This window comes from Euprymna scolopes, chromosome 7 (genome assembly GCF_053919585.1).
Source record: "Euprymna scolopes isolate OS-2025 chromosome 7, ASM5391958v1, whole genome shotgun sequence".
Classification (NCBI taxonomy): Eukaryota; Metazoa; Mollusca; class Cephalopoda; order Sepiida; family Sepiolidae; genus Euprymna; species Euprymna scolopes.
The window spans coordinates 43,252,319-43,266,502 of NC_136488.1; the positions used below are offsets into that span (position 1 = coordinate 43,252,319).

Here is a 14,184-nt window from a genome sequence, read left to right on the forward strand (position 1 = left end):
ACACACACACACACACACACACACACACACATATATATATATATATATATATATATATATATATATATATATATATATATATATATATACAGTCGCTGATTCAACCAAACGTTTCCTTGGCGTATATATATACTTCCATTTTAGTTTTGCATTTTTAAAAAAAATCTGTCGTTTTTTTTTTCTCTCTTATTCGTAAACTATCATAAAATATGTTTCAATCGATATTTATTCAATAACGGACCAGTTTTCCTACCTAGCAAAAAGGGGCGAGTTTTCCGGGAACGAGTTTTCTGGGCATGCACATGTCTCAGTTTCTTTCTGTTTTTGTTACTTCATTTTTAAAAGGAATTTAACGTTACGTTTAATATCTACGGTATTTCTGTTCATAAGAAATCTACATTAATTAAACTATAATATGTATGCCTTTAGCTATAAAGTTTAGTTTCACCCGTTCTAAAAGTCGCAGAGCGGCGCTAGCGGCCTCAAATGATTGGGTTTTTATGGACCCTTCTTTTATGCGTCTTTAGCAGGTTAAAGGTCTTTAAGGGGGCAAAAAGGAGTCAAAATTAAAAAAAAAAAAAACTCGTTATACATTTTGTATATTCATCTAGCAGTGGATGGAGGGCGCCCGGCTTTGCCCGATCGTAAAATACGCTTAAATATGATATTTTATTTTATCTAGATTTCGTATATATTATTATAGAGTCGTGATTTCAAAAGTGAAGAAAAAGTATTTGAGTGCCATCAGTTGGAATCGAAACCGGAATCAAAACTGTAACATTCAAAGCTGTATCAACGTGACACGCATAAAATAAACTAACATGAATGTATAAAATGAATGACAATTTTTTTGTTTCAATTTTGAATCTTTTTTTCTCATGAGAAACTATTTTAACCGGCTAACGACCCATAAAAAGACGGTCCATGAAAAATTCGATCATTTGACACTCCTAGCGCCGCTTTGCGACTTTTAGTTTCGGCAGAGATAGAGGTTGAAATTAGGGAAACAGACAGAAAGACAGACAGACAGATGTAGTGCCTTTTATATGTTTAACCGGTTCATATACGCTTCACGTTAGTACAGTGGTATTTAAGTGCATTTTACGACCAGGTAAAGCCGGGTGTCCCCTTCCCCTAACGTATGTGTATTAACGTAGTAGTAATAACGTAGTATGTTTATAAGAAGAGAGAAGGGTTATGGGTGGAAAAATCTGTGTGGATGTGACATACATAAATATTTACATAGATAGACAGATACTGAAAATATTGGAATAGACACGTAGATATGAACTGAGTAGATTGGGATATATAGAACGTCTAGATAGACATACAGGTAAGAAAAAACTGAAAATGGAAGATAGTAAGAAAGAAAATATACATCATTCAAACTTGGGTAAAAAATATCGGAATTAAAGGGAACGGATTCAAGGAAAAAGTTGAAATGAACATTTCATTATATTTGCTTGGGGTTGTTAAAAGTAAAAGATTTATTGATAGACGCATCGATGGATTTCTTGGACTCCCTCGCCTTATACTTACACCTGCCGTCGCCGTAAAGTTCGAGTTTGTACTTTCTGACATGATGTTGCTTAAGATCAGTTGTGTAATTCGATGCCAGTTGACTCGTCTTGAATTATGGGAGAAAGATAATAAATGACAGTCCGAAGAACATTCGGGGTGGGGGATGAAGGAGAGAAGAAGAAGAAGAAGAAGAAGAAGAAGAAGAAGAAAAGGAAGCAGAGGAAGAAAAACTTCCAACAAGCAATCAGCAACTTCAGTAATATATATATATATATATATATATATATATATATATATATATATATATCAAAACAATAAATAAAAAATACGTCCAAATGAAAAATGGGCGACTTTCTAAGAAAAACACCGGATCTCCGAGGCGGATACGTTAACCTTAATATCGTTTAAAAAAATCAACAGCAAAAACTACGTAAACAGATAAACGATAAAAACATTAGCAGTAAATTGTCTATGGCATCATAGCGTAATGGGTTAGGACGCTAGACTGAAATACATAAGGTTCGAATCCCAACAACAATCAAGCTACGCTGAAGAAGAGTAGGGATCCGAAACACGCGTGTCCGTAGATTACTGTTTTTAAAAATAATATATATATATAGTCATCGACATACAGTTCTGTTTCGCTGTATCACCTCATTAGTGCCGCTAGACTAGCATCTCTCCCAAGCCAAGGATTGAACCTAGAGCCGTGGTGTTGACAGTCGGCAGTTCTCCCACTCGACCATGGAATCGACGACCGTAAATAACTAGTCGGAATGTCTATTAAATAGACACCCGCTACCAGATGTGGCATCAGTACTCCTTTCTTGGACGTACTTGGCTTTTATACAAATAGAGAATTGCATCAGGGGTTAGATATCTTCTGGAGCGGTAGAAGGGTCCCGTTATTTTCCCAGTGACCTGGGCAATAGACTTGATGTACGTGTTCCATTTCAGATCAGGAGTAAAGGTCAAACCCAGCAGCTTGTCAAAACATTATACCTCCCCAAGACGAGAGCCACCCATTTCAATTGATGCCAGATAGGGATCAGAGCGTTGATGATGTAAATATAGGAGCTTGGTTTTAGATGAATTAAAAGTAACCAGCCACCTCTTTCCCCACATATATGTATGTATACGGCATAATCGCATTGACACACTCTCGTCAAATCTCGTCAAGTAAAGCAACGTCGAGCCTGGTCAGTACCAGATAGGTGACCATTTTGGGAATTCTAGGCGCTGTATGAGCTCTCCGCTTCTCTCGGCATTTGTTTCCAGTCGTCCTGTACAAACTTCATTTGCCACTGGTATTAAACAATGTCGACTAAGGAGAGGTGTAGTTGGTGATTGCGCACCTCCACTCACAAAAATTTAACCCGCATGCACCCCTTCGAGGGTATCCATAGTCTGTCAAAGACTGAAGGAGCCCTATGCTATATATATATATATATATATATATATATATATATATATATATATATATATATATATACAGTGATGATCATATTTATTGGCACGGTAAAATAAAAGTTAAATTTTGTCTAATAAATTCTAAAAAAGGAATTAAATTAAAGAAAATAACAAAGTATATTATGTATTTTTAACTGGCCTTTTCCGATGCAGCAATCGGATTTTAGAAAAAATAAATAACAAAGGAACAAAAAACATAATTGCAAAAAACCCTTGTTCAAAATTATTGGCACGATTTATTTAATAATCAATTGTATAGCCTTTGGCCTTGATTACCTTCCTCAGTCGCTTTTCATAGTTTACAACCAAGTTGTTGCACTCTTCAGTAGTAATTTTAGCCCACTCTTTCTGACAATAATCCTCCAATTGAATAAGATTCTTAGGCTTCCTTTGCATTACCCTCAATTTTAATGTTCTCCATAAATTTTCAATTGGATTAAGGTCTGGGCTTTGTGATGGCCACTCCAAAACATTAATATGATTGTCCTTAAGCCATTTCTTAGTCAGTTTAGCCGAATGCTTTGGGTCATTATCTTGCATGAACCACCAACGACGACCAAGTGAGAGCTCTTTAGCAGAGTCTTTCAGGTTTTCATTCAATATTTTAACATAATCTTCCTTTTTTATGCTACCCGTGACCTTAACAAGTCGCCCTGGTCCAGAGGCAGCAAAGGATCCCCAAAACATCAAACTGCCTCCACCGTGCTTCACTGTGGGTATGGTGTTCTTAGGCAGGAAAGCTTCGCCAGATTTTCTGTAAATATAAGACACTTTATTATGGCCAAATAACTCTATTTTCGTTTCGTCAGTCCATAGAACACGTTTCCAGAATGCAACATCTTTATCAATATGACGTTTTGCAAAGGCTAGCCTTGCTTTCAGGTGCATAGGCTTCAATAAGGGAGTCTTTCTCGGACGACATGCTTTTAAACCAGCTCTCTTCAAAACTCTACCAACTGTATGTCGAGATACATTCACTCCAGAGGTGCTCTGTTCATCAACAATCTCCCCAACAGAGATCCTTGGGTTTTGTTTTACTTGTCGAACAATTTTCCGTTCATCTCTTGGGGAAAGAATCCTTTTTCTCCCTCTACCCTCTAAACTCATAACGTGGCCTTGCGATTTGAACTTGTTTATTATGGCTCTAACAGTGGATTTGGGAAGGTTTAGCTTCTTTGAAATCTTATCATAGCCCTCCCCATTGGTATGGCATGCTACAACAAGCTTCCTGACGTCTTCGCTGTGTTCCTTAGTTTTAACCATGGCGATTGAAAATTATAATTTAGTTACTTATAATAGTTTAAATAAATCGCTATCTAAAAATTATCTGAAAAAAATTATTCACTGAATTAGCGTTAAACAAGCATAATATGGCTATAAAAAAGTTCAGAAAGCACGTAAACCGGAAATTGATTGATATTATACTGATACTAAAAGAAAAACAAAGCCGTGCCAATAATTTTGAACAAGGGTTTTTTGCAATTATGTTTGTTGTTCCTTTGTTATTTATTTTTTCTAAAATCCGATTGCTGCATCGGAAAGGCCAGTTAAAAATACATAATATACTTTGTTATTTTCTTTAATTTAATTCCTTTTTTAGAATTTATTAGACAAAATTTAACTTTTATTTTACCGTGCCAATAAATATGATCATCACTGTATATATATATATATATATATATATATATATATATATATATATATATATATATATATAATTAAATTTATTTATACAAACATTGAAGGCTACATATGTGCATACATGTTTCTGTAATCACCCTGCTGGGGAGATTACGTCTTCAGGCTAAGAATTACCATCGAAAACTGTCATTTAGAACCTTGTCACCTAATATATATATGTGTATGTGTGTGTGTGTGTTTGCGTAAAGAGAGTGAAAGTTATAATACAGTCAGAGTGAATAAACGAAGTATGCTCTCCCCACAGAGATATACTTACACATACATAAACAACAAACACACACATATATGTACACACATATATATACTTTTTATTTGTTTTTACATATAATGTGTTGCTACACAGTCATGAGCATGTTTCGACTAGCTGGCGAAACATGCTCATGACTATGTAGCAACACATTCTGCTTATGTAACAACAAATAAAACGTATACCTTGCTCTACTTCGGTATTGAGCACTCTTGTATTAACCTTGTTATATTTCATTGATTACTTTACCTCTGGAAAATAAGCTCTAATATATATATATATATATATATATATATATATATATATATATATATATATATATATATACATATACATATATATATATACATATATATATTAGGTTGGTGTAAAACTAATATTGTTATTTGGCATTCAACTTCAAAAGATCATAACTCCTTTGATAATAAAATTTATTAATCGGAATAAGAAACATTAGAATCGACAAATTTTTGCCAACGAGAAACAAGTCTATTTATCTCATTAGCATAGAAATCAGGAGCTTTGGAAGTGATGAAGTAATTGAAGGCCGATTCGGCATCATCTCGGTTTTGAAACATTTTTCGCACAGGAAGTTGTTGAGAGTGTTAAAAAAGTGATAATTGTGGGCGAGAGGTCCGGTGAATATGGTGGATGAGGCAGAGTCTCGTGGCCCAATTCCTTCAACTTCTGGAGAGTCACTTGAGCAACATGCTGGTAAGCGTTGTCATGGAGAAGAATTGGCCCCTTTCATATTGACAAATCTCGGGCACATACATTGGAGCTTCAAGTGCATATCGTCAATTTGTCGGCAGTACTCCTCCGCCGTAATAGTTTCGCTCAGATTCAAGAAGCTGTGACAGATGAAACCGGCCGCAGACCACCAAACACTCGCCATAACTTTTTGGTGCAATTTCAGCTTCAGGAAGTGTTGTGGAGCTTTTTCGGCATCCAATCACTGTGTCGAACGTCGTTGGTTGTAGTAGAAGATCCACTTCTCATCACACATTACAATCCCCTCGAGAAATGGGTCGTTTTTGTAGCGCAGAAGGAGCGTTGAAGACATTTCAAGACGACGATCTTTTTTGTTATCTTTCAATTCATGCGGCACCCATTTATCCATCATTTTTAACTTTCCTATTTGCTTTAAATGGCGAACGACTGTTGAGAGGTCGACCTTCAGTTTAACAGCAACTTCTCGTGTGATTTTGCGAGCATCGGCTTCAATTAAGACTTTCAAATTTTCGTTATCAACCGCAGTAAGACGCCCGCGACCATCTTCATCTTTGATGCGCTCGTCACCATTGCAAAATTTCTTGAACCACCGTTGTGCCTCACGTTCGTTAGCGGTTCCTAGGCCAAACGCATCATTGATATCAGGAGGTGTCTCGGCAGTTTTTCGGCCTTGCTTGAACTGGAACAAGAAAATCGTGTGGATTTGAATTTTGCCCTTGTTATCGAAAAGCCTGCAAAAAATGAATGAAGAGATTGAAAACGGCAACGAATAACACGATTCGATAGGGCGAAAGACGTGTTTCAAAATGATATATAACATGACTATATATATGTCAATGAAAATATTCTTTGAGGTTGCTATTTTTCAAAGATAAGGTAACCAGTGTAATATAACGAGGTTAATACAAGAGTGCTCAATACGGAAGAGGAGCAAGTTACACTTTCAATTTGTCTTCACGTAAGCGGTAATTTCTTGCTACACAGTCATGAGCATGTTTCGGACTTCTAATATTTAGTAACAAGAGATCTGATCAAGCAATAATGTTTATATTCAAGAGCGGAATTCTTCATCTAATTCTTTATGGTTAAGAATCCCGCTCTTTTGAATATAAGCGTTGCTGCCTGAAGAGATCTCTAGTTATTAAATACTATAAGACCGAACATGCTCATGACTGTGTAGCAACAAATTACTGCTTATGTAAAGACAAATTGAAAGAATATATATATATATATATATATATATATATATATATATATATATATATATATATATTGATTATCTGCTCTAGTCAGAGATCCACAGCGGTGCACCGGAAAGAAGTTTCATATACCTTTCTAGAGTGACTTAGTCCACAATACATTGTAGTCTGCATTGCACTGTAGAGAACCTTCTTTGGATTTCATAAAATAATTTTTATATGATGACTTGAATTAAAGTTTTAAATACAAACGTTATCATAGTTCTTTGTGCTCTAAACAGAAGTATCAATTTTAAAAGAATCTACTATCGATTTTATACGCCGGGCCTTTCTACTTGTGCGATGATAACATTTCTAAAATTCAATCGTGATATTTGGCTGGATCAAAATGTTAACTTTGGTCAAAATTGTACTGTTCCTGGTTTTAATCATGTTTGTTCGATTATCGATTTTCGATATTTATCGGAGCCATTCCAATACAAAACGTAAGAACACTTCCAGACCCATAAAGTACATTTGTGGAAAAAAATCGGTCCACCCGTTTCCGAATCCATTAAGTACTCTCTCTCTCTCTCTCTCTCTCTATATATATATATATATATATATATATATATATATATATATATATCACATACATACACAATGCATTTTATATATAAGTAGAAATATTATTTCGTTGTTTTCTAAATTTATATAATATAGATTTAATTGTAATAAGCAAGATACTGGAAAACGGATGTATTTTATTTCCGATTGAAATCATCAGGCTTTTCACACGAAGTTACATTCCAAGCAACCAGAATCATTGATTTTCTTATTCATTCCCTACCTATTCATATCCTTCAACCAATGAATTTTCCCACTTTGTGTAAGAATACCTTCAGGGTTCTTCATTCTTCGTGATCTCGTCAAGACCCACAAGGAACTTAATCAAACTATTCTTTTCTTACTTGACCAATTACTATCATTATGTAATTTTTGCATCAAGTTTACACACAAATATATTTTTGCTCTACATTTTTTCGATTCCCCTTAATCCGAGTGAAAATGAGTATCCTTCATATGCAAATATTCTCTGTTTTCTTCCATTATAGGGATCGATGGTGATATCTCTTCCACGCTTTGTAATACTGTCAATCCTCTGCAGGTATTTTCAGTGCTGTCAACAGATGTTTATTTTCAGTGCTGACAACGGATGTTTATTTTACTGTGTTTTTACGGTGGTCGGCTTACTGATGGATCAAGTTGCAGTTTTTTTCCTTACATATCGTTAGACTTAACCTAGTTGACTCCAACTCATTTGAATTAGATTTAATATGTAATGCCTTTTTTCGTTATATTTTGTGCATATATTAAAATTATTATATTTTGTCTTTCTTGTTTATAGTCTCTTTGATGTCTGTTGTCGTTTTTTTTCAAGTGTTTGCACGTGGGTGGGCAAACCGGTTGTTTGTAATGGCCACACAAACAAGTTATCTGGTTCCGAATCTGTTATATTCTTTTCTTCTGAAAAAAAAAAACCACACATCACGTAAATCATGGATTTAAATATAACCTCAAAGACCATGGATTGTGACTTGTCAGCAGTCATATAACACCTCTGGTTTGTCTCAAGCCAGGCCTTAAATAGTGAACGAATCTTCTCCGCCATCCACCGAATATTTGCCGAATTCCCGCCAGCGCTTGCAGAAAAAGGTATCGAGGCGGTGATTGAGGCTGAACACAGTTACATTGAATAGATGTCAGCTCTAATACATAATCAAGTTACCTGAATAGATTTTTTCAATAAAAGTTTTAAAATACAGCTGTAGTGTTGGTTTCTTTAGGACGACAAATTTATCGTTCTGCCTCGTATTTATTGTAAAGTGCACTGACGTATCCAATGGGACGACACAATTTGATCATCGAACAATTGATTTTAAAATTGATAAATACAGAATGGTTTGCTTATCGGACGATCTCCTTGTGTTTTTATTTGTGTGAAAGATGATAATGTACATAGCGATATATTATGTATTATATTGTATGTTTTTTTTCATCTGTTTCAGTATCAAGCCGAAAGAGATGGTTGTTACAAGAAACTACTTGACGGCCGTGTAATGCTGAAAGAAGACACACATCTTTTGTTCGGCTTCCAGCATCAGTACGAAAGAGAAAAGAACATTTCGGAAAAGCAGAAGATTTTGAACGCATGGCGCTGAGGACGCAATGAAAAATATTCAACTCTTCAGTTCTTTAATATTTTAGTTTCCATTTGTTAATGTTTGAAAACTATTCTCATGCATTCTAGAAATGGGTTCAAATTCACATGAACAATCGGAATAAAAGAAACAAATTTGCTAAAAGATGAACGAATATGATGATCAGTTCTTTATCATTTTGTTGTTAATTACTAAGGTTTTACATTAATTCAGGAACTCACACACACACAAAAAGTGACTTTTATATAATCGTATATATATATATATCTGTGTGTGTGTGTGTGTGTGTGTGTGTGTGTAATGTGTGCATGTCTGTGTGCGTAAATGACAATGATAGATCGAGTGGAATCTGAACAGGACGCCTTGGTTCAAGAGTTTGTGTTAATGACCGTCGTTATAATCTAAAACGACTAGAAAGAGGAAGTGAAAGGAATATTGTGTGTGTGTGTTCATTCCTTATAAATTCTGAAACGGCTGCGCCTATTGTTTGCATGCGAAAGGTTTTTTTTTCAAGAATTTCACGTCTGCAGTATATAATATCATACAACGTCTGGAGTATGTAACAGAATGGGTCTACGCCACAGATTTTTAAAATAAGGTTGTTTTAATGTCCAATGTTAACAAATTCTTGTTGAGCCGTCCTCCTAAATAATCAAACCCTGTCCAGTCTGAAACGTCCTCTAAACAAACTCACTAACCCTTATCCTCGAATCACATTTGCGTCTTGATAAGCGATGAAACACTAATACATAAAACAATATTATGAAGTCTGCATTGTAGAGTAATAATTCAAAAGCTCATTTCGATCGGTACAATAATATTTATTTGCACATCCATAAACACTAAACACTTCGCAAATTCCAGATAAACTCCACCACTAATATATATATATATATATATATAAGTGCGTGTGTGTTTGTGTGTGTTTATGTATGTATGTATGTACATATATATATATATATATATATATATATATATATATATAATCGATTTACGGTGAGTAGGATACTTGACCTATAATCATAATGTCGATTTTACCGAAATAGAGAAGGCTAAATTATTTGTCCAACGATTTGCTCTAAACTCCACTCTCGCCACGCAAAAATACTTCCTACCATAGTTTCTACTACGAACGGAAACCGCGCTAGACTAACTGATTATCTCCACTGCCAATTTCCTGTCTATCATAAAAAAATGGACATCAAAAAAGCCTATAAACGGAACATTGTCACTGCTATGATATATAAGGAGTGTCCTGCTGGACTGACACCTGCCTTTTCCAAACTCAACAACAACAACGACGACGACGACGACGACGACGACGACGACGAAGAATGTCTTTCGGAGTATTGCTTCCTTGATAAAGAGAAAATTCCCTCTGTAATACTAATTTTCTAGAACATTAAAAATTATCGCCCCATAAGTCAGTTGCTGCTCTTAGGTTAATTATTAATTATCTTACGATAATTAACTACCTTGAAAACGTTTAGCCGCTCGATGATCAAGAGAATGGATGTAGGTGTGCATATCTTAACAGTTGTTATATTGTAGCACTGCCTTGGCAACGCCAAGTTACCTAAGAAATTATTATTATTATTATTATTTGTCATCGAAGCGGATTAAAGATTTATGAAGAGAAAAATATTTATGTTGAATATTTTGCAATCAATAAGAATATTAACTTGATGGAAATATATTTTTTAGTTAAACGAAGAAGTTAGAAATTTTAGCTGACAAAAATAATAACAGATAGATTACGTGAGAAAAAAATCAGGTGATTTGATTCTTTCGTTACGTTAGTTGATGACGTAATTACAAAGGGAGATAGTTTTTTGATATACAGGTAGGGTTTAACACTATTCAAATGATAAACTGGGTAGAGAAATCGTAATATGAGGTAAAAGGCTTGGAGCAGGATTACACACTACTCCCCATTCATAAACGAGAAATGCAAAGTGTGCCTAGACAGGATAAATTTATCAAAACCTTTTTCTAGTAAATATCACTCTACTTACATCCCCTTACCATCCAATGTTGAGTAAATTATAAATTGTAAAAGTACGAGTAAAAAAAAAGATAATCTGGTATCATTAGTTGAGAATAAGATGACTTTGCTTACCCGTTAAATTCAACAGGTGGATCTGGTGAAAAAATACATATAATTCGCTTTTTAATAACTATCTGTGCATGTGTGGTAGTTTAACAAATAATGTTTCAATCTCACTGATTAATGTTGGAAACATCACACTGAATATAGACCAAGCAGTCATCTTTTAATTACTTTTCTATTTCCTTTCTTTCCTTATTGGCATTATATTGGAACAGATGCACTTAAATTTAAAATAGAAGCATAAGTTGAAAAATATTAACGATCTAAAGTTCAACTATTCAATTTTAAACCAAGGACTCGGGCAACGCCGTACAACCTATCTTAAGATTTCTTTGTCTCTTTAATCTCTCTTTGTACACACACACACACACACATACACACACACACACACATATAATATGACTACTTCATTTAATCACATAAATTAATATGCGAAAGTATAAATTTATGCATAAACTTACGAAGTATTTACAAGTATGTATGCATAAACTTACGAAGTATTTACAAGTATGTATGCATAAACTTACAAAGTATTTACAAGTATGTATGCATAAACTTACGAAGTATTTACAAGTATGTATGCATAAACTTACGAAGTATTTACAAGTATGTATGCATAAACTTACGAAGTATTTACAAGTATGTATGCATAAACTTACAAAGTATTTACAAGTATGTATGCATAAACTTACGAAGTATTTACAAGTATGTATGCGTAAACTTACGAAGTATTTACTTCAACAGTGCTCAATACGTAGGTAGAGCTAGGTAGTAAATTAGAAAATATATATGGCAATTAAGTTACACAGAATATTCTGCGTTTAATCCACGTAACGATTCATCAGGCTTATGCAAGGAGTTGTGGTTGTCTCGCGTTTTTATATACTCACGTTCTATTGAGTTTTTAGTAAGCCAAACAGCTTTCTAGTTTCCACAGCACCCTTTCTAATCAGCCATTGAGTAGACACTGACAGGGAAAGGCCCAGTTGACCTCCGGTTCACCCTTCCTTTGTGTGTGCTATTTTAGCGAGGAGCGTAGATATCTAGTGTTCTGACCGATTTTAGACTAGGTTAAATATGTTTTTTTGTTAGTTTATATATATACACATAATAATTTATGTATATGTATGTTTAGTTTATTCATTTTCTATTGTTATTGTTAATTTTAAAGTTATTTTATATCGCTATCCTAGAGTAAATTTTATTCTGTGAGCACAGTTATTCGCTATTTCTGTCCTACAGTTTTATATATGTTGGGTTTCTTTAAAGTATAGGATAGCAAATTTTTCGTGAAGGCATACTCTACATGGATCTTCTAGATCTCTACGTGTATTTGCTTGTCTTACTATTTTCCATTCGACTACTGGCGGGCGTCCGATTTCTTAGATTTCCCAGTATTTTTTCATTAGTTTTCATTCGGGTTTTTATTTTGAATGTACTTTTGTGGTCATAATATCGGGTTTTGAAATCTAAGGAAGTCATACCTACGTAATATTTCTTGTTATTCGAGTTTTCCTTCGCAAAAAGTGTGGCCTGGTAAACTATGCTTTTGGTTAGACATTTATTTTGAAGTGGGCAAAGTGTGCGGGATCTGCAATTGCAGAAATTTATCTAATTCATTATTAGTATTTTTATTTTTATTTCTAGTATGGCTGTCGTTGTCAAGAGTTGGTTTATTATTATTATTATTATTATTATTATTATTATTATTTCTACTAGTTACATATCTGTTCTTTGTGTTAGTTTTATTTTTGTCATGGTGCCCACTTTTTTATTGTTTATTTTGTTGTTGTTTTCATTGCTTTTATTTAATATTTTGTTATTATGTGCTTTAATTATCATATCTTAATTTTCGCAGCAGCTGTATGATAACTTTAGGTTGTTTTTGTTGAAAATTTTGTGTAAGGGATTGGTTACGGGGAAGTGCTTTTCGATGAGATCTAGAAATTCCTTGCCAAGTTTTGTTTTTAACATTTGATTGTATGGCGCCGTATGCCACATTATATTTCTTTTACTTCTATTTTTAATTTTATTATAGTTATTGTTTTTAACGTGACGTCCAGGAAGTTTGTTATTTTTTATGTTAGCTAGTACGTCTATTTTTGGGCCTAACTTTTTTATTACCTTGTGTATGATTTTCTTAAAGTCATCTCCCTTTGTTGAAGTCTTTTATTATAGCTAGTCCATCATCTCTATATAGGCCGATATCCGTAGTATCAAATAGGCTTGTGAGGGTATATAGAATGAATAATCCCACAAGATCCGACGGCTCTGCAGAATAGAGGGCACCCATCGCCAAATCAAACGAATTTGTCATTTTAGTTTTTAGCCATTGGTTGTTATTTACTAGAACTGATTTTCTACATTTTTTAATAATATGGATGTCTTCCGAGGATATATCAGTGTATGTCTCGGCAAATTCTAGGGCAGTGTTGAAAAGTTCTCGGATATCGAGGGATAGAAGTCTATGATGTCGAACTGTATAAACGTATATTTATTTTTGTTTTCTATCTTTTTAAACCAAGTGATTGCTTCGGCAGTATTTGCCCACTGGTTTAATTATATGTCTTGTTTTATTTGTGTGTTTACTCTAGAAAGTATTGCTTTGCAGATTTTACCTATTTCTGGTTTAGTTGGGTTTATCAAGTGAGTGCTGGGGTTATTATTGAAGTCACATTTGTGGTCTTAGAGCAGAATATATGCCTCTCTAGGTTTCAATTTTCCAACTTTATCGCTAATTTTTAATTTATCGGTGATTTGTTTACTTTCAGTATTTATTATATCTATGTAGTCGCATTCGTTTGTATCCAGATGTTTGTAGTTTTTGTAATGTTTTCTGTGATTAGTTTGTTATATTCTTGTTTATCTATTTTATTAAACATTATTTACAAAGGTTTTATTAGAGTTGTTTATGTTTCTAACAATTTTGTGTAGTTTCCGTTAGAAATTGTTATGTTGATTGTGGAATTCTAAATTTTTAATTACGCTTAAAAGTTAATTTTC

The 14,184-nt window shown here is 34.0% G+C and overlaps 1 protein-coding gene across 4 annotated transcripts in view; it reads left to right on the forward strand.

Annotated features, from left to right (window-relative positions):
* The window catches only part of LOC145279696 (uncharacterized), a 615,039-nt gene extending 605,806 nt beyond the window's left edge, over positions 1-9,233 (forward strand). For all 4 annotated transcript variants that reach the window (XM_080130975.1, XM_080130976.1, XM_080130974.1 and 1 more), the window contains one exon: positions 8,919-9,233. In XM_080130975.1, the coding sequence (XP_079987101.1) occupies positions 8,919-9,071 (153 nt within the window). In that variant the 3' untranslated portion in view covers positions 9,072-9,233. The remainder of the gene's footprint in view (positions 1-8,918) is intronic.
* The last annotated feature ends 4,951 nt before the right edge of the window (positions 9,234-14,184 follow it).